At 42.9% G+C, this 25530-nt stretch overlaps 2 protein-coding genes across 3 annotated transcripts in view; both read left to right on the plus strand.

Annotated features, from left to right (window-relative positions):
• The window catches only part of FGF13 (fibroblast growth factor 13), a 499638-nt gene that overhangs the window by 125602 nt on the left and 348506 nt on the right, over positions 1–25530 (plus strand). The gene's annotated exons all lie outside the window — the stretch shown is intronic.
• LOC118832666 (exosome complex component MTR3-like) lies at positions 7489–8426 on the plus strand. The gene is given in 2 exon segments (XM_036740000.1): positions 7489–8275; positions 8278–8426. Coding segments are annotated over 2 exon segments (936 nt in total).

Raw genomic sequence — 25530 nt, forward strand, 5'->3', positions numbered from 1 at the left:
ATGTAATGAATGTCTCCAAAGAGTTGAAAGCCAAGGGCTCCTGTGAGCTGTGCTTTCCTCTGTAGAACCTTTGGGAACTGACAGAACCCTGTGGTCCCCAGTCCCAAAAGGCTTTTGGACTACTGTCCAAATAGGAAGACAAACCCAGAGACATAGAGGAGAGTCCCCCCAAACTAATGTGTAGCCCTGTTCAGTGGGCAACTGAATTGGTATCATTTTGGACTAAGATCCTACCAGGTTTGTCCAAAGGTGACCCAAAAGGGGATGCCTGTGGGTGAATCGTGCCTTGGCACAGCATTCCAGACTGTGAAACTGCTGCATGGCCAGAGAGGCCTTGTAGCTGGAGTGTGGCTGACCTACTCAGGTATCTATGTGTATTGATAGGAAACTGGATTTCCCTTTCTTCACTAGCCACATAGGATTATAGAATTTTGAGCTAGAAAGGACCATAGAGCTTATCTATCTTTCCCCTTCCCCCACCTTTTTAACAAAGAAATGAGGATGCCCAGTGAGGTTAAGCGACTAGTTTAAGGCCCCTGGATATTCCATAACAGGGTCTGGGTTCCAGCCCAGGGCCTATTCCCACAATTCCACTCTGCTTCTCTCTGACTGTCATAAACAGGTGGACCATTTGGGCTGAGAAGCCGCAAGGATGACATTTCAAGATGCTGGGGAGCTGACATACAGCCAAGAGGGAACATGTGGGCTGACTTAATTGTCCCACTCTTTGAGGATAAATTACATGGGGCAGTAGCTTATTTTCTTGATAATGTACTAGCTGGCAGGTGCAGACCATGTCTCAGGCGCTGTGTGAATAATGACCAGATGTGACATCTTTAGGAAGATTATTCATGAAGAAAAGCTGGAGGATCTTGGGACTTTTGCTTCTTTGCATTCCACAGCCTGATTTCATACCTAACTTCTCATTCCAAAGCTGTATTGTTTCCTCTGCAAATCTAATGACTTTTTAAACCTACTTTGTAATCTGCCTCTGATGCACATCAGTTGTGTGACCCTGGGCAAGTCACTCATAGTGCTCAAGGCAGTTCTCTAAGAAAATATGTTATGGAGGAAGAAGAGCTATGTAGCATCCTTCCAGTTCTCTCTGTTCATATAGCCACTACCCTACTTTATGCCTGATCACTTCTCACCCAGACTATTGCAATAGACTCTTCACTTGTCCTCCCTTCTCTCCTCTTTCCATTCCATCCTCCACATAACTGCCAAAGCAATATTCTTAAAGTACAGATTTGACCATTCTCCAGAAGTCTCAATGGCTCCCTATTGCCTCAAGAATAAAATAGAAACGCCTTAACTGGCGTCTAGAGCCTTTTACAAGCAGATTTGTCCTTCCAAGCTGTTTACACTGTACTCCCATTCATGTACTTGGTCCTTCAATCCAACTGGCCTATTTACTATTTTCTGTACACAATATTCCATCTACCAGCTCCACACTTTTGCATAAGCTGTTCCCCATGCCTGGAATACTTTCCCTTTTCATCTCCAAGTCTTAGAATCCATAGTCCTCTTCAGTGTTCAACTCAAGTGCTTCCTACAAGAGGCTTCTTTCTGTCTTTACTCTCTCCTTCCCCCAGGTGTTATTTTGCCCTCTCTTGAAATATCTTATTTACTTTATGTACATACATTGCTTTGCTTTTCCCCAGTAGAATTTAAACTACCTGAAGACAAAGATTGTTTATTTTTTGTCTTGTGTCTAGCTGAGTGTTTGGCACAAAATACCAACTTAAATGCTAATTGAACTGAATCGACTGCTGAGAGTTCCTGCTCTCTCAGTCTCAGACCTGGGTTCAGGTCCCATTCTGTGCTGTTCTCTGCCCAAATGATCTTAGAAAAGTGCTTTCCCTAATTGGGACCTTGGTTTCTCCTCGTAAAATGGGAGAATTAGGTTAGATGAGCTCAATGCTCCTTCCTATTATATATATATATATAATATACATATTATATATAAATAATAACTATATATGAATAATCACAGACATCATTTCTATAGAGCTCTTTTAAGATGTTGGGTGAGTTCTATGTGAGTGAGCCACAGCAGATCCAGATAAGCCAAAGTGGCAGCCAGTTGGGATGGTTTACAGGGGTGGGAACCTACAGCCTCAAGGCCACATGTGGCCCTCTAGATCCTCAAGTGCTGCCCTTTGACTGAATCCAAACTTCACAGAACAAATCCCCTTAATAAAAGGATTTGTTCTCTAAAACTTGGATTTAGTCAAAAGGCCACATGTGGCCTCGAGGCTGCAGGTTCCCACCCCTGGGACTTTAGTCACATCTTCCTGCACCAGACTAAGCTGAATCAATGAAGCAGGGAGACCTATGGAGTCTCCTGTTGCCAGCCAGTTTTCTTTCACCTCAGCAAAAGCCCGGATATGCTAGAAATTAGCCTTTGGTTGGTAACTCAGTTGGGTTTTCTGAAGCCTCTGTTCTGTGGGGAAGAATCTAAGGGTCAGGTGAGTCAGGAATTTGCCTGGCTCCAAGGTATGTCCTTTGGACTGAGCCTTTAAAAAAAGTAATCATACTTTATCCCGTATTGCTTGTCTGATCTTAGTCAACCTCCTTAAACTTTCTAGGCCTCAGTTTCCTATTCTGTCAAAAGAAGGAGTTGGACTCTATGATCTTTGAGGTTCCTGCATGCCTTAGATCTAGTGTCCTTTGAGCTGATCGTGGCCTTGAGCCACTTATATTCATTGATGAGGCTGGACTAGATTACTACTAAGGTCCTTTCCAACTCTAGATCTTTGAGCCCATGATCCTAACTGTGATGTTGGATAAGTCTCATCTAATCTGTGGGCCTCAGTTTCCTCATCTGTAAAATCAGGGGGTAAGACTAGATGAACAGAAAGGTCCCTTCCAGCTCACCCTACACTAGTCTGATTCCATGTATGACTTTGGGCAATTCCCTTGTCCTCACTGGGAATCAGTTTCCTCATCTGTAGAATGAGGGAATTGGGCTAGATGGCCTCTGAGTTCTCTTCCAACCCTAGATCTAGGATTCTATGTGGGACCTTGGACAAGTCACTTCACCTTCTGGGCCTCAGTTTCCTTCTCTGTAAAATGAGGGGGCTGGATTAGATGAACTGTGAGGTCGCCTTCCAGCTCTGTATATATGAGTCTCTTATCCTATGTGTGACCTTGGGCAAGTCACTTCACTTTCTGAGCCCCAATTTCCTCCTCTGTAAAATGAGGGGTTTGGTCTAGATGGACTGTGAGGTCGCCTTCCAGCTCTACATCGACGCTCCTGGGATCCACATACAGGGTGCCCCAAAAGTCTTTGTGTAGTTTTAAGCTATTAAAGCTTAAACTGTACTAAGACTTTTGGGACACACTGTACTCGTACTTCAATGATTGTATGAACTCATCAGTACGGGCACCCCCTCTCCGCGTGCCCTTTCATCCTGGCTGAATCCTGTAAGATTCGTGTCCATGTCACAACTTAACCGGCGCCTTTTCCTCAGACTTACTTCTGTGACACTAAAAAAGTTCTGGAAAACAACTGGGCTATGATTTCTTTCCTTTCTTTTACCTTTTTCATTGTTTGTTTCTTGAGACAAGATTTGGGAGCTGGGAAAGAATTCAACGGCTCGGGTGGAATGCCCCAGAAAACTTCACAAGCTCTTTTAGGAAGTCTGGGGCTGTTAAGGCTTTCGTTATTTCTGGGGCAAAACATTTCCCTCTCTTTCTTGTCCCACCCCCTCCTTGCCCCACCCCTCCTTGCCCCACCTCTCCTTGCCCCACCTTCACCCCTCCTTTAAGACTTATTTCTAAAGAGTAAATTTTTAATCAATTAATCCTCTTGAATGTAACACAGGCAAAAAAAAAAAAAGGAACAGAGAAGAGTCATTAAGCTCAGATTTTCCATCACCTTGTCTCCCATGCCACAAGTTGGATATTTCTGTTATTGAAATTCATATGTTCATTGATCACTGGGGAAGGAGCTGACTCTGGAATTCTCATTTAGAGGGTTTTTTGTGCTTATTTTGAGGGAGGAGGGGCTCCAAATTGTATTCCTTGCCATCTCCTTTCTGATACCTTTCCAGAACACTGCCCCCATGCCCATTCCCAAGTCAGCTCTTCTCCGGGTGATCTCTTACCACCTTATACTTGTTTTGTATGCTTATCATATTCAAATTTGTAAGTGACATACTTATCATTCCTGTTGGTCTGTACATTTATAGGGACCCTGTCTTATGTACCTTTGTTTCTTCCAGTTAGCTCAGGTTCTTATGTGATACAAGCTCGATAAAGTCTTGAGACAAATAATATTGTACCCAAAACTCTCATTAATCGCTGAGCTAACAATCTTTTGAACAGTGAGAGACGTAGCTGTAATTTAGTGGGAAAAGTACTGGACTTGAAATCAGTATCCAGGTTCAAGTCCAAGAACCAACATTTAGTGTCTATTTAACCTTGTCCAAGACCTTTAATCTGTCTGAGCTTCAGTTGCCCTCATCTGTAGAACAGAGATAATAATATTACTCCTACCTACTTTCACTGGGTTGCGAAGGATAAACAAGAACAAAAAGGAAAGCATTTTGTAAATTGTAAATGACTATGGAAACGTTCAACATAATTATTACCTATGGTTGAGAGGCAGGTAACCTGGTACCATGGAAGGCATGCTGGATTTGGAATCAGAGAACAAGAGTTCAGATCCTGGCTTTGCTACTTCAGGCCACTCCTATGGTCCTGTAGCTGTTGGAGAAAGGAGGACAACTGTGTCCTCTATATGGGACATGGGTGATTGTCGTCATTCACTTGAAGGGGAGGGGGGAATGATGCACACCAAAAGGGCATCACAGAAATTGCCTAGAGAAGTCCCTGTTTATGGAACTTAAGGTTCCCCACCTAACAGGTGGGAAATGCCAATTCCAGCCAGCCCTGGCCCAGGGAGAGGGAGGATTAGGAAGAGGCCACGTTGACCCAACCAAGGTCTTTTGAAATACTACAAATACTATAAAATCATGAAATCATTATTACTTGGAATTTTTAAACTGCTGAATGTACTTTCAAGTCAGAAGATTTCTACTGGGAATCATTTGAATTCAATTTCTCATTTTTCATGAAAGCAATAAACATCTTTTTAAAAGATTTCTTTTTCCATTCTAAGTGGTTATAGGGAATAATATAAGTATAAATCTTCTGAATTCCTTCTGAGTGGAAAATTTTTAAATATGGTCCCAGTCTAAAATTGAACAGGTATACCATTGAAAAAAAGACATTTGCTGAAAAGTCAATTTATGTTTTCCTTGACTTTATTAAATGATGAGAGTTCTCAGAGGGTGTTGGAGGAGATCGACTTCACACTTGGTCGAGGAGATAAAATTTTTAAAAGATAAGACTCCCTGGGAGACATTTTGGACTGCTGGCTCCAATCTCAGTCTGTCTATATTAGAAGAAGGCAAGGAGGAAGTAGCTGGCAGGAAATTGCATTGGCTTGCTAATTGCGACGTCTAGGTTCAAGTTCCTTTGGGTGCTCGAATGTGTGTGTGTGTGTATGTGTGTGTGTGTGTGTGTGTGTGTGAGAGAGAGAGAGAGAGAGAGAGAGAGAGAGAGGGAGAGAGAGAGAGAGAGAGAGAGAGAGAGAGAGAGAGAGAGAGAGAGAGAGAGAGAGAGAGAGAAGAGAGTTTGGTGCAACTCATATCTCTGATCTTTACTAGTGAAGACAAAAGACCAAAATTTGAGAACTGACTCTGTCACTGATTACCAGTGAATCAAATTGTAGTCTGCTTATTAATACGTACGTGAGCGTGTGAATCCGTATGTATGCACAGTCATGTGAATTCAGTGCTTTAGTTACCTTCTTATGTGAAAACTCCATTGACCTGACAACTCCTTTGTAATTTATTGTGTCACAGATGTACTTGGGATAACTGAAAGTTTATAACTATTCTGTGTTCTCATAGCCTGTATATGTAAAAGGCAGGATTTTAACTCAGGTTTTCTCAATCCAAAGCTGGGCCTTTTACTTATTCTACCACATGGCTTCTCATGCTTACTGCTTTTAGTATGAAATGTATTTCATGTCACGAAGAAGGTCGTGAGCTCTTCAGCGCTCCCATAATTAAATGGAAACCCTGGTAGTTCCTACCAAATTGGAAAGACTTCTAAGTTGATTGTAGTGGCCTGAGGACAAGAATAATTTTGATTTTGGGGTTTGTATCTCTAGCACTTATGATATTCCTTGGCAAATATATTAGGTATTTAATAAAATGCTTTCTAAAGAATGAGGTGCAATGGAGAGCATGTTGGATTTGGAATCTGTGGACACAAGTTCAAAACCCAGCTTTCTACCTGTGTGACCTTGGCCCATATGATTTTTTCATCTTCCTTGGCTTCATTTTGTTCATACGTAAAATGAGGGGCTTGGACTGAATGGTCCTAGAATCCCTTGCAATTGTAGCTCTATGATCTTATGTGGCCCATTGGGCAGGTGACTCCTTGTTTCAGTTTACTTCTGTAAAAATAATGAGGTTGGACTAGATGGCCACTGTGGTCCCTTCCCAATCCAGTGGATCATGAGATCCTCTGGCCAGCCTAGATAGGTACAGAGAGGCCTATCACTAGCAGTTTGGCCACCATAAATGAACTTGAGGGTCATGATTACCCATGAAATGAAATAATACAATGCTAGGGATCTGTCCTCAAAATAAGCCAAAAAAAATCTACATGAGAATCTCAGAGTTGGTGTCTTTCCTACAGATCACTGAAAATAGGAATTTTGAGTAACAGAAACAGCTAAATCTTGACTTGGGAAACAAGGGTGGTGGAAGGAGGGTTGGGTTAGATGGTCTGTAAGATCCCTTCCAGATGTAAATTAATGATCCTGTGGTCTTAAGTCATTTTTCTTCCATATTCCTCAGTTTCCTGTTCTATAAAAGAAGGGAGTTGGACTAAGTTGGACTTTCAAGTTTCATTGAGCTTGAAATCTGTATTCCTGTAAAGTCGCTTAGCCTGCATGGGTCTCAGTTTCTTTATATGCAAGTAACTCCTACTTTACAGAGTTCTTATAAGGCTCAAACAAAGTAATAAGTGTCAAGTGCTTTGCAAACCTTAAAGAGATATAGAAACAGTGACACTTTTTATTATCATTATTATGTGGAAAGTGAGGAGGTTCTAAGGGCCTAGTTTAAGATCTAGAATTCTAAAGGCCATCCCCTCTGGGAACCTTGGTTTCTTTGTAAAATGAGAGCCTTGGACTGGGTGGCCTATGGTGTCCCCTGCAGCTCTAGGTTTCTATTTCCCATCCCTAGGCCTCAGTTTCCTCTTCCGGAAGGAGAGGGTTGGACTCTATGACCCTGGGGTGCCCTACCAGCGGTTATGTTTGTATCACAAGACATGTGTGTAGAGAGGGAGGGGCTGAGAGCGAGGCAGGTCGGGTACAGATGTCGAGAACCTCGATCTCGGGACGATAACGGTTTCCAAGCGTCAGTGGCACCGGAAAGGCCGTGTGACGTGGGCAAAGCAGCTATGCCTGGAGATCACAGACGCATCAAAGGTCCGGAGGAGTCGCAATCACCTATGCTTTATGCTCCTCCGGATCAGGTGCTAGAGGTGAACACTCAGGACTACGTCCCTGCTCGAGACCCTCTGCGCCAGCGGCCTGTGTATGTGAGGGTGGGTCAGCAGAGCCAGGCCACCGGCTCTGCCTACTTCGAGTCGGGGGACACCAAGCTTGTGGTGTCTGTGTTTGGCCCACGTCAAGCCGAGGGTGGGGAGCCACCGATCGGGCTCAAAGGCCGTCTGGTATGCGACTTCCGCCGGGCACCTTTCTCGACCCCGGGCCCTCGCAGATCTCCTTCGGGTAGCAACGAGGAGAAGGAGATGAGCCAGGCCCTTCACGAGGCGCTCCTGCCCGCCGTGCGCTTGGAGCGCTACCCCAGAGTCCTGCTCGAAGTATCCGTTTTGGTACTCGTGGATAGCGGCTCAACCTTGGCAGCTGGTATCACCGCCGCATCTTTGGCCTTGGCAGACGCCGGCATAGAGATGTTCGACCTCGTGGTGGGCTGCAGTCTGGCCCTGCCCTCAGGTCCCTATGCGCCCTGGCTCTTAGATCCGGTCTTATACGAGGAGCAACGCGCCGTGGTTCACCTCACCGTGGCGCTTATGCCCGTCACTAACCAGGTGGCCGGCATTTTGGGCAGCGGAGAGGGCCTCTCCACCGACCGCTGGGCAGAAGGCGTGCGCCTTGCCATAGAGGGCTGCCAACGCCTTTACCCCACCTTGCACGCGTGCCTAGTGAGAGCCAACAAGAGGAGGGAGAGAGAAGCCCGAGTCCAAGCCCACTCCGAGAGAGTGGCAGAGAGGGAGCGAGCCGGCGAGGAACCTCGAATGACTCTACCATTTCCACCATTTCAACCGCCTCCCGACGACTATGTCGAGCCTGCCCAGCCCGCCGAGTCTGTTGAACCCGCCGAGTCTGCTGAGCCCGCCGAGCCCGAGGAGTCTGCCGAGCCCCCCGAGCCCGCCGAGGTCCGTGAGTCTGACCAACACACCGCGCGTGAGGAGTGATCAGCCAGTTCAGAGCGCCCCACTACTCTCTGCAGGTACAAGCAAGTTCTCCCCTTCTCAGCCTGGCTGCACCTTTCTTTGCAAATTTCTCCAATCCCTCCTTCTTTCACTTACCACTGTTTATTTCTTTTGAAAGCAGAATCAAGAGACTTCACCGTCACCATCATCACCTTCAGAACTTTCTCACTTCTGGAAACGGGGAACCAAACCTCCACACACCATCCACACACCTAACCTCTCCCTTTGGAAAGCTGGGACACCTAAAAGCAACGAATACCATACCACCTTAAGATCTTGAACTTTGAACTTTGTTCTCTCTGAAGACCTAGAGGACTGAGCAAATGGGAAAGGACAAGGGAGGGAGAAGGGACTGATTACCACATATATATGATGAGCATCCCTCCATACTGCTACCCCACCCCCACCCCCGTAGCCCCGCCCCCCCCAGAAACGGCAGATTTATAATTCACTGAGATGATATTCGTTTTCAAGATGTTTATTAAAAAGTTCTTTAAAAATTCTGCCTTTTGTGTGTTTCTATTATTTCACTTGTGTATTTGTTCTTTCATTCCTTCAACCAATAGCTGAATTCTCTCATTTGTAAAGTCACTGAAGTCAGGACCTGGCCTTTTATCTTTGTTTTTTTTTTTTTTCCCAGTGCCTAGTTTATTGGCACTTACATAGTGGATATATAAAAAGTCAGCACGGTATAGTGCCTAGACTGCTGGACTTAAGAGGCAGAAAGATCTGGGTGCTAATTGGGATGGAAATGCTTTTTCCTGCCACTCAGAATGGAATGCTTTCGAAATGAATACCTTTTGTGATAAATGTGCAGCGCCACAAACAAAGCTTAGGTATCTGAAGCTGTATTTACTTAGGTTTGGTACTTGGTTTAAAAAAAACAAAAACACAGTTACTGATGGGTCATCAGCACCTTAGTTGGGGGTGGGGAGGGGGGGCTGACTGATCCCAGGCTTGTTAGGGAGTTTGGATTCAGGTCTCTTTCTGATGCTGATGTAAATCCTAGCAGCTGGGACATAGGCAGGTCCCCAAACTTTGTACCAATATCTGGAGGTGAGTCTTTTTTTTTACACAGTTATTATAGTAATAGTATGAATATAGCACTTTAAGGTTTACAAAGGTCAACTGGTTTATACTTTGGTGTTCCTATTTTCCTTAAGCCCGAGACCTCTGCCACAGAATTATGGGGTCAGAGGTTAAATTTAGCAATCTTTGGCACAGATTTGTGAAAGGTCTTTCCTGTCCATCTTGGTCCAGGTTGTATTGGGGGGAGAGGCCATCCTGTCTACTCAGGGCTAGGATGGGGGTGGGGCGGGGGTGGGATAGAGAGTCCTTCATACACACACATAGAATCAAACCTATATTATAATATTTTATGTTATATAATTATTTTTATATTATATATTACATACACTATATTAACATAAAGACCATATTATAATTATAAATTATAAGTTAAGAAAATTAAAGTATATGTATATATACTATATATATACATATATACTTCATATATGTATACTTATATGTATATATCTGTATATATATGCATGTGTATCTAAATAGATAGATCTATATATCTATACCTATGTATAGATATAGCTAGCTAGCTACATACCTGCCTTTCCAAAGTTTTGCTGGTGAAAGTGAAGACATCTGTCTGTTGATAGCTATCTCTGTAGATGATTACCTTGGGTATCTGAAAAGCTGTTGTCAGCTATCCCCTCATAGTGATTATTTTAAACAATTAGAAAATTTGGTAGATAAAAAGAGAAAAATGCCAGAGAAGTGACCTACCTAAAAGGGAAATCGGATTGGGAAAGAATTACCCTACTTATTTGGGACACATATGATAGCTTAGCACAAGAAAGGCTTTTAGAATCCATGTACCCCAACCCACTCATGGGTATGTTCCTTTCCCTAGCCAGGAGTGGGGAACCTACAACCTCAAGGCCCCATGTGGTCCTCTAGGTCCTCAGATGCGGCCCTTGGACTGAATCCAAATTTCACAGAACATATTCCCTTAATAAAAGTATCTGTTCTGGAAAACTTGGACTCAGTCAAAGGGCCACACCAGAGGAACTAGAGGGCCACATGTGGCCTGGAGGCTGCAGGTTTCCCACCCCTGCCTAAAGACTTTCTGGATCTCTTCTTTCTCATATTCTTCCCTTCCCTCTTCAGATTCATCTATGTATACTCGTCGCTGCTTATGTTGAATTTCCCACTGTCCATTGTAAGTTCCTCCAGAACATGGACAGATTCACTTTTGTCTATATTCGAAGCACCTAGCATAGTGATTTGCATACAGAAAGTGGTTATTCAATACTCATTGGCTTAAATTGCGGTGGCCCCTGTGCACATGATTGTCCTGGGAATAAATAGCCTCCCATGTTTTGAAAAGTTATATATTGCCACTACTACTTTAAAAGCTTCATTGGAACAGAAATACTTGAAGAGAAAAACTGTTCTAAGAAAATATCAGTCCAGCCAACCTTCTACTGACCTACATCATATGTTAACAAAATAGCGGTTATTTCTTCCCTGTTGTGTGAAATAGAAGAGAAAGATAGGCTTTCTGTTATGGTAAATCTTTTAAAATGTGCTAGTCTCGCTGGAAAGGATTAGCCAGGATTAGAACTTGGCCACAAAAGCCTGGACTCACATCTGTAGTTTATGGGGTCAGGAAGGAGAATTTTTATCTGAGCCTGAGAGACTAGCCCCGAGCAGAAAAGATGCCATGCTGATATGGTCATTCGTGTATCAAATACACAAGAGAATCTTAATTTTATGTTGGAGAACATAACAATCATAGGACCTCAGAGTTGGATGATAATGCAGAGGCCTTTTGGTCCAACCTGTACTGACCAAGAATCCACTTGATGTCATATCAGACAAATGGTCATCCACCCTTTGCATCAGAATCCCCAGTGAAGGGGAAGAAGGTTGCTTCCTCCTGAGAAAGAGCTCCACTTTTGTACAACTCTTATTATTACATTGTTCTCCTCACATCAAGCCAAAATTGGGCCCTTTGTGCCCACTACTCCTTGTTCCTATTTTTGCCCTCTTAGGCTAAGCAGAGGGCAGCTAGGTGATGCAGTGGATAGAGCACCAAGCCTGAAGTCTGTGCTCAAATCTGGCCTCAGACACTTACTAGCTGTGTGACCCTGGGCAAGTCACTTTACCCTGTTTGCCTCAGTTTCCTCATTGTAAAATGAGCTGGAGAAGGAAATGGCAAACCAGTCCAGTATCTCTGCTGAGAAAACCCCAGTGGGGTCACAAAGAGTGTGATGCAACTGAAATGACTTAACAACAACAACGCTAGGCAGAAGTGTAACCACTCTTCCATTTGACATCCTGTGAAATATTTGGTCCTCACTTTCACCCCTACTTCTATCTCCCACTCCCAGCTAAGTCTCTTCTTTTCCAGGTTAAACAGCTTCAGTTTCTTCAGTTATTCCCTACAGGCATGATCTCAGCACTGTTTGCCATCCTACTTGCCCTACTCTGGTTGCTCTATGACTTATCACTGGTCTTCTCAAAATATGACAGAGGTAGTATGAGGATTATTAATGACATTTTGCAAAAAAGGAAACTGAGCCTCTAATGACCAATTGACTGCCCCATGGTTGCTGTTATCAGGTGGTTTAGGTGGAGCTCAAACCCAGGTCATCTGATTCTAAACCCAATATTCTTTTTTTTTCACAATCAATATCATGTTACCTTTCAACATGTAGGTGGTGGAAGACGGTGACCTTTCCGCATTCTGTGATTCCATTTGAAGAGCTGGTTGACATTGCTTGGAGCAATGTATGCCAGCACTGTTGGATTGTTAAGTGCCCTGGTCAACTTCATTTTTCAAAACCTGATCCGTGCTCTGCTCAGTGGGCACTGCTATTCTTGCTGGCTAGGAAAGGGGCCTGCTTGGCATCATCCATGAGTGTTGTCTCTGGCTATACACATTTTATGCTCTGTATATGAAGAAGCAGGCCCCTGACAGAACAATCCTTTTGGCCCAAGTCAGGTTGGGAGGGAAGTGGGTGGATTTTTTTTTAATAGCAGATCTCTTTGAGGGTTAAGTAGAATAAGTAAACGTACAATTGAGCCTCAGTGAAAGTGTTGGCACTGGAGAGTTTCAGAACAGAACCACATCTTGCATGGTGCTAGTTAATTTACCCAGACAGTTGTTAATCCGAATTGACAAATATGAAGTAATTATACTGCTGTGCCTTACCTACATATTAACATCTATTTATGTTGAAGCACTAGGCTTTAATGATAGAGTACAGCTAATGATTTGGTTTGGTTACTTAAACTCAAATTTTAATATTTTTTTCAAAAGACAGATGATGCTGCATAATTTATCCAATTTTCCCTGATAGTCATCTCAACTGAATTATGTGCAATTTTGTGGATATGGCCCCTTTAAATATTTTATGAGCTGGTGCAGTGGGAGACATATTACTTCATGTCATTGTGAGACATTACTACATCATGTTAAGATATTTCACAGACTTGAGCTTTTGATCGTCTCATGGATACCGGTTAGAATATTATTATTTAAAAGTATCTGCTTACTAAGACTACATATATGTCTATATATGTGTGTATACATAGACATATATGTCATCTATGTATATATACATATATTTATATATGTACATATATTTATATATTATATATAATACATTTATATATTATACACATATATAATATGTATATATGTGTGTTTATATATGTGTATGTATATGCATGTATGTGTGTATATATATATATTTTGGCTGCTATAGGTACCTGAATTGTAAGTGGAAATGGTTGCCTAAATAACAAAATACTGAAGTCAATAGATCATAGGCAGTCATTTTGAAATCCCAGCAAGGGAATGACCTAATGACCTATTGTGGTGGTGTATAGGGTTGGAACAGAGGTAGGAAGACAGGCAAATAGCTAGGGCAGACGTTGCAATAATTTCTTCATTAGGTGCTGAGGACTTCAGTTGGGGTTGAAGCTGTAGGAATGACAAAGAAGTGGTGCAAATCACCCAAATTGTGAAACAAAGACATTTTATGACTAGTTGACTAAGTGCAAATGAAGGGTATCAGAGTGAATGTGAATGGAGACAGTGAGATGTGATATGTCTACGGGAGTATGTGATGGACTTCCTGGCCAGAAGGAGGAGATGAATGATGCTCTCCTGCTGTAAATCACAAAGGTGGCATGTTGTGGACATTTCAGTGATAGGATCTTTAACTATCCATACATCTGCTACAAGTCTAATTCTTCTACGAATCCATGATGAATTCTCCACTTGCCTTGCCAACAGTTTTATCACTCAGAAAGTAGAGGTAGTAATGAAAGTAATTATTATTCTGGGCTTAAATCTGTGCTTCCTCCAAGGTTCTCTCTCTTCATGTGAATTTATACTTGAATTCAAGGCATAATCCCCAGTTTTGGTCTGTGGTTTGCTGTAAGGGACACTCAAGAAAGGAACGTGGCTGGCTATTAGGACACGTGGCTGCGGTTCAGCAGCTGTCTCCCTCTGTAAGGATCTGTCTGCATGGATGCTGTATAGGAATCTTATGATTGCTTTTTGAACACCGTTCATCATTGCCTTCTGGGTGACATGCCAGTTTGATTTTTTCAGAGATTATAGTATTTAATAATTTATAGTCATATAACATCATTATAAGAATACTAGCATCACTAGTGTTGGAATTTGCTTCTCAGGGGGAAGCTGCAGGTGCTTAAATATTGTTTTATTTCCAAAAGACAATACAGTCCACTCTTTTCCTTCTCTTCAATCCTAAGCATAGTCATCTGTTCATTTGCCACATCTGTGTAATATGTGCTTGTGGATCAACTTTATGTGCATTCTCTCCAACCACATACCACAGACTGAGCAATAAGTATTCTTCATCTATTGTTTTTTTCCACTGTTTGCAGAGTTAGGTAAAACTTTTTAGACTGAGTGTGGATCTCATTCAGAAGCTCTGCAGTGTTGTGGGCTTTGATGCACTCAGCACCATGCCTTTTATAAACTGGACAATCTGGAGGGTCTTATCATTTATAGGAAATCCTTCTTCCATTTGGACTCAACACTGGACTTTTTCCATGAGATCTTCCCATGGTGGAATGGAATAGAAGTTCTCCCAGTCTGCAAAAAAACCCACAGAAAGTTGTCATAAACCCCGTAGGCTTATGACAACCCAGCCTCCCCACACATGAATAGTTTTGCAAATCAGCTGAATGTTATGAATATTAATATCAAAATATGATGTGGCTGTATAATGATTTGACTTAAAATGTTTTGTTAAAAGGGAAACTCCATCACCCCCTGAGACTTGAACAGAGCTGAGAGGGCATAGTATTTCTTTTGGATTGGTAAAAGTCAGAAACCAATAGACTTCTCAAAGACTCCCCTAGTCCATAGGTTGTGTGATTTTATCCCATAGATTATTGGCAGCTTTCTCTGTTATCCTAAAGTATTTACTTGAGGAAGATCTGACTTTCAAAGTTTACTTACTGCTCCCTTGGCAAAGTGTGGACTTTTCATACATCAAAAGACTGAAATGTGCCATTTGGGATTGTTGCCCTTTCACTTATTATTGAGAGATACATTGGAGTTTCAGAAGGCTGCTCTTTAAGGAAAGGAAAGAGAAAGTGTAGAGACTAGCAGAGCAAGACCTTAGGTAGAAGAGACAGCAGCTGGTAGGGAATGGAAAGGGGAGATTAGGCCTGAATGGGTCACCTGAAGATTCAAGTGTGCGCTTTAACTATCCACCTTCTATGTGCCAGGCACTAAACTAGAAGGGAGAGGAGGGGATGGGAGAGGAGAGGAGAGGGGAGGGGAGGAGAGTGGAGGAGAGGGGAGGGGAGGGGAGAAGAAGGGAAGGGAGGGGAGGGAAAGGAAGGGGAGGGAAAGGAAGGGGAGGGGAGGGGAGGGGAGGAGAGGGGAGGGGACGGGAGGGGAGGGGAGAGGGAAAACAGGCCCTGCTCTCAACAAATTCTACAGGATAACCTAGAGACTATTACTCATGCTAATTACCCTTTATTGCTATGAATTGTAATTTGATCTTGAGAAAGTTTAGGAACTATCCTGTGTCTTGTTCCCATCCCTGTTTTGGAAAGGTTTCATTAACATGATGGAGTAGAAGGCATAGTGGATTTGGCTGTAGAAACCATGGTTCCAATTCTGGCTCTGCCTTTTACTAGGTATGTGACTGTAGGCAAGTCTCTGCCTTCCCTCACCCTTATTTTCTTCTTTTATAAAATGATGGAGTTGGTCTGGATGGTTTCTGAGCTCCTTTCCAGCCCTGACATTCCTATGATGAGGCATTTACTAAGTACCTCTGTCAGTCTCCTTGTTCAAGGGGCCCAACCTGTACCCAAAAAAGAAATGATAAATAATGCAATAAAGTGTGTGGTCCTTTCCAAATGAAGAGGGGAATCATAAATGTGATAGAGGGATTGGGACTTTAGGAAAGGTGTTGGCCTAAATGACCTCTGAGGTCCCTTCCAACTTAGAGAGTCTCTGGTGTCCAGAGTGGTTATTATTGAGAGCAGAACAGTAAAAAACATAGTCCTTGGTGGGAGGGGGAACCCCAACAACAACATCACCAAGTAAAGCAGGTGTTAGAGCTGGTAATTTCTGTTCTCCCCCAATGATTTGCTATTCAGCTATAATGTTACAGATCATAATAAGACATGTAGTGACATAGAGATATCAGCTCATCCTCAACTAATTTTCACTTTTTTCTCACACTTGCTCTGTTGCAAAAAGGTCATTTCAGTTGGTAGCTAGTGTGCTTTCATGAGTAATTGCTTTCTTTAACAATGCCAGTCAGTGCAGGCCCATGTGGGAGTCGTAGCTCTTTGGACAAGGCTTGGAGGCCCCTGATGGTAATAGGCAGGGCTTGAGGCCCAGGGATGTCAGACAATATCATAATTATCAACATGGAGACATAGTCACATAGTACTAGAGCTGTAAAGGACCTTCAGAGTCACCTTGTACAGATGAGGACCCTAAAGCTCAGGGAGGTACTTAGCCCTCCATATTCTTTATACACACAGATCTCTCTGTCTATCACTCTTTCTCTCTGTCTGTCTATCTCTCTATCTCTCTGTCTGTCTATTGATATAATAATATAATAAAATATTACTTTAACACTTGAAAGTTCAAGTAATACATGTATATTACTAATATACTTTTTTAAAAATTCCTCTGAATTGCCCTCTGTATACTTCCTCCTCCTCCCTTCCCAAGAGCTATCCCACATTCTTTCACATTCTGGTACCACCCTCACTTTTGATTCTCTTCAGTTCAGTCAGCATTTATCAAGTACCTACTATGTGCTGGTCACTGTGCGAGGTCATAGGGAAACAACAAGAATGCAAGCTTTCCTTTTTTTTTCAAAGAGCTTGCTTTCTACCGGGAGGAAGCAGCATGTACACAAATAAGTCACTATAAAATACATCCAGAAGAAACCTCAATTTAATTTAGCTGTTGAGGGAGTGCCACCAATTGGGGTGATCAGGAAAGGCCTCCTGTGGGGTATCACCACTGAGGTGAACTTTCAATGGAGTTAGAGATTCCAAGGCTCAAATGTGAGCCTTTAAAGACACAGAGGTGGGAGATACGGTGTTGTATATGGGGGGAGGCAAGCTGGCCATTTTGGCTGGAATACAGAGTGAAAGAAGGGGAGTAATGTGAAATTAGTCAGGAGAGAGCAACGGGAACCCTGTTGTGAAGGGCTTTTAAAACCTAACAAAAGACTTTGTATTTTACCCTAGAGGCACTAGAAGGCTGCTGAAACATCTTGGGTGGGATGGAGGGAAGGCAGTGAGACCCGCTTTAGGTCTATGGATTTAGCAGATGTGTGGAGGATGGGCCAGACTGGGGAGATATTGGAGGCTGGGAGTATAATAGGTCTATTGCAGTAGTCGAGGCAAAGAGGTGTTGAGGGCCTGAACTATGATAGTTACTGTGTGAGTGCAGAGAAGGGGACATGTGGGAAATATATAGAATTAAAATCAGCCAGACTTTTTAGCCTCAATTCATGTTACTCTCAGCTGTACGATCTCTGTTCCAGCTGACCTGGACACTGCCTCTTGAACTTTCCTGCCTTTCTGGAAGGCCATTTCTCTTATTATTGTCATGACATATTTTTCTGGAGGAGCTGGAAAATGAGGACATTACATATATATATATATATATATATATAGATAGATAGATAGATAGATAGATATAGATATAGAAATAGATATAGATATAGATATAGATAGATATTCTCCTTTTCTAATTCTGTTTAACTTCAGCATTAGCTGAGAGTTTGAGGGAAAGAAAGCCCCTTACCTCCAGAACCTCTCCAAAGTATACTGACTGTAGAGTGTAGTGATAAAGTGAGAAGATGACCTGCTGCTTTTTAGTTATTGTCCAAGTTTAGACCTTGGTCAAATTAACAATGTTATCTTTGGCTACGTGGGCTCAGACACTTCCTAGCTGTGCGATCCAGGGCAAGTCACTTAACCCTGTTTGCCTCAGCTTTCTCATCTGTAAAATGAGCTGGAGAAGGAAAGGGTGAACCAATTTAGAATCCTTGCCAAGAAAACCCCAAATGGGGTCACTAAGAGTTGAACACAACTGAACAGCAACAGCAGTCTTTGGCTACGCTGAAAGAGGCCTAGCTTCTTAGGAATAAGAAGGGGAGTCCCACTGTACACTGCCCTCATCAGACCTCCTTGGAGGTACTGTGGACAATTTAAGAAGGACATTGATAAGCTGGAGAATATCCAGAGGATGGCAGCCAGGATGGTGAAAGGCCTTGGGTCCACGTCATATGAGGATCATAGTAGAGACCTGGGAAGTGGACTTCTGGATAAGAAAAGACATGAGGGAAGGGGCTTGATGGCTGTCATCAAGCTTTCCCACTCATTGGAGGTCTTTGTGACTGCTTATGTTTGGGGATCTTGTAGTGAATGTTCCTTTTGGGTATGGGTTGGACTAAATGGCCGTTGAGGGGTCCACTCCAGCTCTTGCGTTATGGGATTCTGTGATTATGTGATCTCTAGGACCCCTTCCACAATCCTTGATTTGAACTCTGGTCTTCCAGTGATCCAACTGTATAACAGAGGGACATATGGAATGCTGAGCTGACAAAGCAAATGTATAACATGGTGCCGCAGCATGTTCTATTGAATTCAAAGGAGATCAGAAACTTCTCTGAAGCCCTTCTTGATTCCTTTGAAATGCTGAAATCTTCCTCTTGAGAGCTGAAGTAGATTAACTTGAAGCATGAACTTCATTAGAGAGAGGGAAAGAGAGATGAACAGAGGAAAATGGATCATTCTGAGGTATCCCAGTTTAGCAATCTGCTCTGTTGGGGGTTGTAACCATAACAGAGCATTGTAGTTTTCTAAATGGAACACCCTTATTGCTCATTGTGAAATCTCAACTCCTCATTCTGGCAGATTGTGAATCCACAATGGCTCCCCAGTCCCTGGCCCCTGTCTCATTGCTCGAGACTCCCCAGTGCAGCCATTTGTTAGAGCTGAGAGGAACCTTAGAGGCAAATTTATTCTTGTTCTCCCCACTCTCCTCCATTTTACACATCAGGAATCTGTGGCTCAGAGAGTAGAAGCAATTTTTTAAGGTTCCACAGCAAGTCAGTGGTCACATTTGACTAGAATGAGTCTCTTTAATATTAGGTCAGGACCTTTTACATGTGGTCTCCACTATAGTGAAAATACCTTTCTCAGTGCCCTCGATTTGCTCTTTTCTGTATGTCTTTGTACCTGCTAATCTTCCAACTTAGAATGCCCTCTTTCAACCTTTCTACCAATCCTTGTTCACTGCTTCCTTCAGAAACCTTCCTTAACTACCCTTGCCTGACACTTTATGCCTCCTCCCACATAAAATATTTTCTGCTTGTTGATATATTTATTGTATAAGCCTTTGTCAACTTCCATTTAGCTCTATCTCTTCTCTGGGGCTCAGTTTCACTATTTATAAAATGGGAAGGTTGAAGTAGCTGATGTCTAAAGTCCCTTCCACCTCTGATTTTCTCTGAGACTGTGGGTCTTGGTGAACTCATTTAGGACAGTGTTTTCTTTCTCTTGGTTCTGTAGCCCTTTCAATGTTCTAGACCATTGTCCTTCATGTTGTGACTTTTCCACCCTTCCAACCCACTGACATGCCATTTGGGGCTAAATTAATTTCATGTCAAAAGATTTTGGTGGGGGGATATAATTTTTAGGAGAATTATGCTTTAGGATGAATTCCATTTTGAAGACCATCTGCATCTCTGAGTTGATTTCAAGTACCTACTCATGTTCTTAACCTCTTCATCAGTCTTATGGCCTGGGACTTGATTTCAGAAACTTCCATGGTTAGCCAGAACTTGAGTGTGCCTGCATTGGACAAACAAAGAAAAATGCACAAAGCTGCCTTTGGCTGCTGGCTGCGCCACTCGGTTGCCTTGGGCCAGTCCCTTCCAATATCTGAATCTCAGCTTCCCCATGTGTAAAATGAGCGGATTGGACAATGATTTCTGAGGGTTCTTCTAAATCTACCTGTGTACCTTTGGCCAATTCCCTTTCCTTTTCTGGGCTTCAATTCTTTTCTCTGTAAAATTGGGGGTTTGTATTAAATTATTCTTAAGGTCCCCCTTCTAACTCCAAGGTCGGTGATTCTGTGATGATCCATCTGGTCTATTGGGTAAGTCCTTTCCTTCTGGGTTTGTTTCCTCCTCCATGCAGTAAGAGTATTGGACTTGATATCTCTAAGATCCCTTTTGCTTCTGCCGTTCCGTACGCTTAAGATTTTATTAGTGAAGACAGTGTATGTATAGACTTTTGATTTTTAAACGTCAGGCCTAATTTCCATGAGCATTATTTGTCTGTGTACAGTCTATAACGCATGAAATATTTATGATTCTACTTATCTGCTGACTCCCTTTTTATTGGATGCTAACTACTAAATTCTCAGTAGTATCTGGCTGATATCAGTAACGTAAGCCCTCCTACTATGTAACTTTTCCCCCTGCACTTACTTAATTCTGTGACCCATCACAGTTCTAGCTGAATGGTTATAAGGGAGAAATTTGTTATGTTCAGAGCTCTCCAGTACAGGGACAGGTCCCCTTGTGAGGGCCAGGCTATTCCTAGATCATACCTGCCACCCCTCCCTGCATCAGTGGAAAGCGCACTAGCTCTGAAATTGAGTGTCCTGGCCTTGAATCCTGCCTCTGATCCTTACTACTTTTGTGACCTTGGGTAAGTCACTTCAGTTTCCTGGGCCCCAGTTTCTTTCTCTGTCAAATGAGAGGATTGGACTAGATCAGGGGTGTTGAACTTGTGGCCTCGAGAACTTCATGTCTCCCTCTAGGTCTTCAAGTGTGACCCTTTGACTGAAACCGAACTTCACAGAACAAATTCCCTTAAGAAAAGCGTTTGTTCTGTAAAATTTGGACTCAGTCAAAAGGCTGCACCCAAGGATCTAGAAGGCTACAAGTGGCCTCAAGACTGCACTCCTGGGCTAGATGGGCTCTGGAGTCCCTTCCAGTTCTAGAGCTAGGATCTGATTGTCTCATCTTCAAGCCCGGTCTGATGAATTCCTGTCATGAATGGTGTAGATGGATTGTAGATTGACAGGTACATTGGACTTTAGAACTTATCTAGCCCAACCCCCTCATTTGACACACGAAGAAACTGGAGCTCAGAGATGGGGAGTGATACATGCTAAGTCACACAGGCAGTAAATGACAGAGTCCTCTGACAACAAACGTCGCACTCCTTCCATACCCCATGTGGCCTCTGGTGGTCCCTTCCCATTCTGACATTCTTTGATTTTATCATCACAGAATTACTTCCTGCTGTAAGTACCTGTAGAAAGCTCCTTGGTGATGCTGTGTGCTCTCTCCATCTTTGCCCCAAAGAAACCCCATGTATCAAGACAGAAGAATCCCTGCAAAATGCTTTCCTTACAATAGAAAGGTCAGCATTTCTTTGAGGGGAGAGGCTCTTTCACAAGAGCTCTGTTAAGTGGGTTGTATAGTTAGCTCTTTATGCCCTTTCCAGGGGTGAATAGAAACTCAACAAAAACATCTACCTTGTGGCCCTTCACAACCAATTGGACTAGGTGGGAGAATACACTTTGTTAACAAATACCCAAAGCTGAGGCCTTTGCCTCTGACCTTTAGATGTGTGTATGTCAAGCAGAGCTTCCCATAATGCAAGTTCCCCAACTAGTGAGCCTGTGACATTTCTTTGTCAGCACATATATGTGGAAGGGTGAGTAGATGGTGGCTGACATTTGGAATCCTCCACCGTCTTGCCAACAGGAGTGTTGTTATGTGCCCCAGGCAGAGGCCTCTCCAGAGTTGCCATTGAACGTTGCTTTTGACTGGGCCCCAGCTGATCAGAGGAAACTCAGGTTGCTTTTATGTCATGGGGGTCATTGTGCTATTGAAAGCTAGCTCTCTGGGTGTCCTTTTTAGCAAGGCCTGAGCCTGACTTTTGCACTCACAGTGGAATACATGGTAAGTATTTAATGAATAAATACATTTTCCTCCTAAAAGATTTTCGGTCCCTATTGGCTGGTGTGACTATGGTTTAGCTTGAGTCTTTGTGGCTGTGTCTCTACCACCTCAGAATAACTAGTTAAAGGATGCAGCATTTAATCATCCACAGAGCCGCATTGTCTGCAGGGCACAGAACAGAATAGCTAGTTTCACTGATGTATCCTGCAGGCCTGACTTTAATAGGTTCATTGCGTTCTCTCAATAGAAATTTGTGGGTATTCCACAGTGTGTTGAGTTTGATGGGTGAATTGGCACAAAGACCATCTTGGGTGAAGTTCACTTGTGGAGAATATGTCTGTGGTTGGTAGCATAGGAAAGGGGATGGGAAATGATCAATTCCATCTCAGAATAGTTCTTTCTACCTCGTCTCTCCCATTTCAGTATCCCCATCATTACTTTCTCTTTCTCTCTCTCTCTCTCTCTCTCTCTCTCTCTCTCTCTCTCTCTCTCTCTCTCATCTATCTATCATGTCTGTCTATTTATCTGCTCCACCCAGAATCTCAGGGGAATTTCCACAAATTTGGCCCTTTAACATTCCATTTAATTCAACAAACTTTTATTAAGCATCTACCATATGTACAATCTAATGAGAAAGGATACATAGATGCCTGGATTACAAGGATACAGAGATTAAGACTTGATTTCTACCCTCAAGGAGTTTTCGGTCTGGTTGGGTAGTTCAGAAGCACACACAGCAATAATGAGGCACATATTTGTAAGGCTTTGTACTTATAAAAGCACCATCACATTGGACCTTTCCAAAGTTTCTGTAGGATCATAAACCCTGCACCATAGGTGACATCACATCTCTCACCTTTGTGTCTTTGCACAGAGCATTACCCTTGTCTAAAATGCCCTCCGTTCTCATGTAGGCCTTGGAGAATCCCTAGTTTCCTTCAAAGCACAGCTTAGGTGCCACCTCCTACCCAAGGCCTTTCCTGAACTGCCCAGTCACTAACATTTTCTCCCTCTTGAAATTACTTCACATACACTTTGTAGGTGCGCGCTTCTGGGTGTGTCGTCCCCCCAGGTAGAATGTCATCTCCATGACGATGGAGAGTGTTCCATTTCTTACTTTGTAGTCCGGAACCTGGCACATTCCCTGACCCCTTACATAGCAGGTGCCTAATCAGTGTTTGTTGAGTTGAATCGAATGACCAGTGAGGTTGTATGTTATTACTATCATTTTTTAAATAAGAAAATTGAGGTCTGAATTGCTTAATGGCTTAGCCAAGGTTGCATGGCTGGGGAGCGTTAGATCTGGGGCTTGAATCCAGGTTTCTGTGGGCCTTTCCCCTAAGTCTCTAATCCTCGACATAATAAGCTAGAATATATGCCTTGGAGAAGTAGAAACACAGTGCTCTAAGAAGCCCACAGCCATTTGGTGACCATATATTGCCACTTTTTTTTCTCAATCTGTAGAATCTAATTAGGCTTTGCGATCTTGGCACATAATTAAAACAGACTACATTATGGTAACATTGATATGTCATGGTACCAAGTGCAATTTAAATGAAAATGAAGCAACAGACATTGAAAATAACACAGTATGACAGAGTCTTCCCTCTGGGGTCCTGTGTGCCTGTGAGATGTGTGTTTTTCTTGGGTTAAAAGCAAGACATTTTGATTTTAGGAAATGATAGAAATTCATCAGTATCGTGGTGTTTTTTTTCCTGCAGACATTCCTCTAAGGAAACATGTCTTTCATATGTGAATGTGAGGCCACTAAGGGGAATTGTCTGGTAGTGTTAGTGGCTTGCGCTGAGCTATCCGCAGTCTCTCTTCTTGCCTACAGTAACACATACCTGCTAGACAGCTAAAAGGGGTCAGAGCTGGATGAGACCTCAGAGACCATCTGTTGTAACCCTCTCATTTTACAAATGAGGGACCCAAGGCCCAGAGAAATGAGGTGACCTAAACCAGGTCATGAAGACAGCAAGTGCCTGAGGCTGGATTTGAACTCAAGTCCTGTGGCTCAGACTGGGGGCTTATTTTCTCTGTGTAATGCTGAGACTTGGCCCTTAGGGAAACTGAGCCCTGTAACATAGGCACATTAGCCCTGTACCAGAAGCTACTGAGCTCACTAGATAATGACATCCTGTATTGTATGCAGAATATCCTTCAATTGGAGAACTCAACTTAATACCCAAGTGTGAGCAATTTCTTCTTTCCTTTTCTCTTACCAGAAAGCAGACACCTCTTAATCGAAGTTGGAACATATACTTGTTAAATGCAGAGGCTTTGTTGATTGAAATTGTAAGGAAATTCATATTTCTCAGAAAAAAAAGCTGTGAAATTCTTACTGCCTATTACTTGTTATAGCCAGAATACACTGAAATGAAACTTGTTAGAAAAAATGCCCAAATTCCAGCCCTGTGTTATTAACATGAAGGAATGAATGACAAAAGCATTGAAATGATTAATTCTGTATCAGGCACTCTGCTAACTGCTGGGGATACCAATATAAAATAGCATGGCAGTACTTGCCCTCAAAGAGCTTCCATTCTAATATGGGGCTACAACCCAAGTAGGGGAATGGTCACCAGAGAGGGGAGCTTTGGTCAGGGAAGCTACATGGATGGTGGTTGGAGCTGTCCTTGCCAGCAACAGTAGTCTTGATTTGATTTTTATTCCCAGATCTAGATGGGGTGGGATGAAGGGAGTTTGAGCTTGGTAACATGGCATGAAGATGGCGTGAGTTGGGTGGTTGTGGAGATCACTCACGGTTCAGGACAAGACCCTTTTTCCCCAGGGAAAATCCCAACTCACAGCAACCCAGACTTGGAGAATTAGATACACAAAAGATCAATGTATGCATATTTCTGAGAGATTTTTCACTTTGAAGAGGGTTCACATTTTAATATGCTAATTTACTGTGTCACCTGGTGTTTTAATAACCCAGCTAGCAGATTCTGTGGGGGCATAAGATCCCCCCACAGCCAGCACCCAGGAGGCTGCTGGCATGTTGGGAAAGCACAGGTTCTTTTTATCTGCTTAAACAAGGAAAGCACGGTGAAGGGGTTGACCAGCTTACTTTAATCCAGCATTCAGTTAGCATACAGACAACATTCATTTAGTTCAGGGGAAAAATGCCAGCATTCAGTTAGCATTCAGTTAGTGCAGAGGAGCATACAGACAAGCATCAAGAGACAGACCAAATACAGATTCATTCACTTACTTCAGGGGAAAAAGCCAGCACCCTGAGGTTCAGAACATTCATTTAGTTTGGGGGAAACGAACCAGCACCCCAAACTTCAAAGCAAAATACAAACAAATTACAGATATCAACAGACAGACCCAATACAATTCATAGTTACCAACATCTGGGCTCAGCCCGAGAGCAAGGGCTGGCCCAGAGTCACGCTTGCCACTGCTCCCACGCCAACCGGAAAAGGAAAGAGGAATATTC

This window comes from Trichosurus vulpecula, chromosome X (assembly GCF_011100635.1).
Source record: "Trichosurus vulpecula isolate mTriVul1 chromosome X, mTriVul1.pri, whole genome shotgun sequence".
Taxonomy (NCBI): Eukaryota; Metazoa; Chordata; class Mammalia; order Diprotodontia; family Phalangeridae; genus Trichosurus; species Trichosurus vulpecula.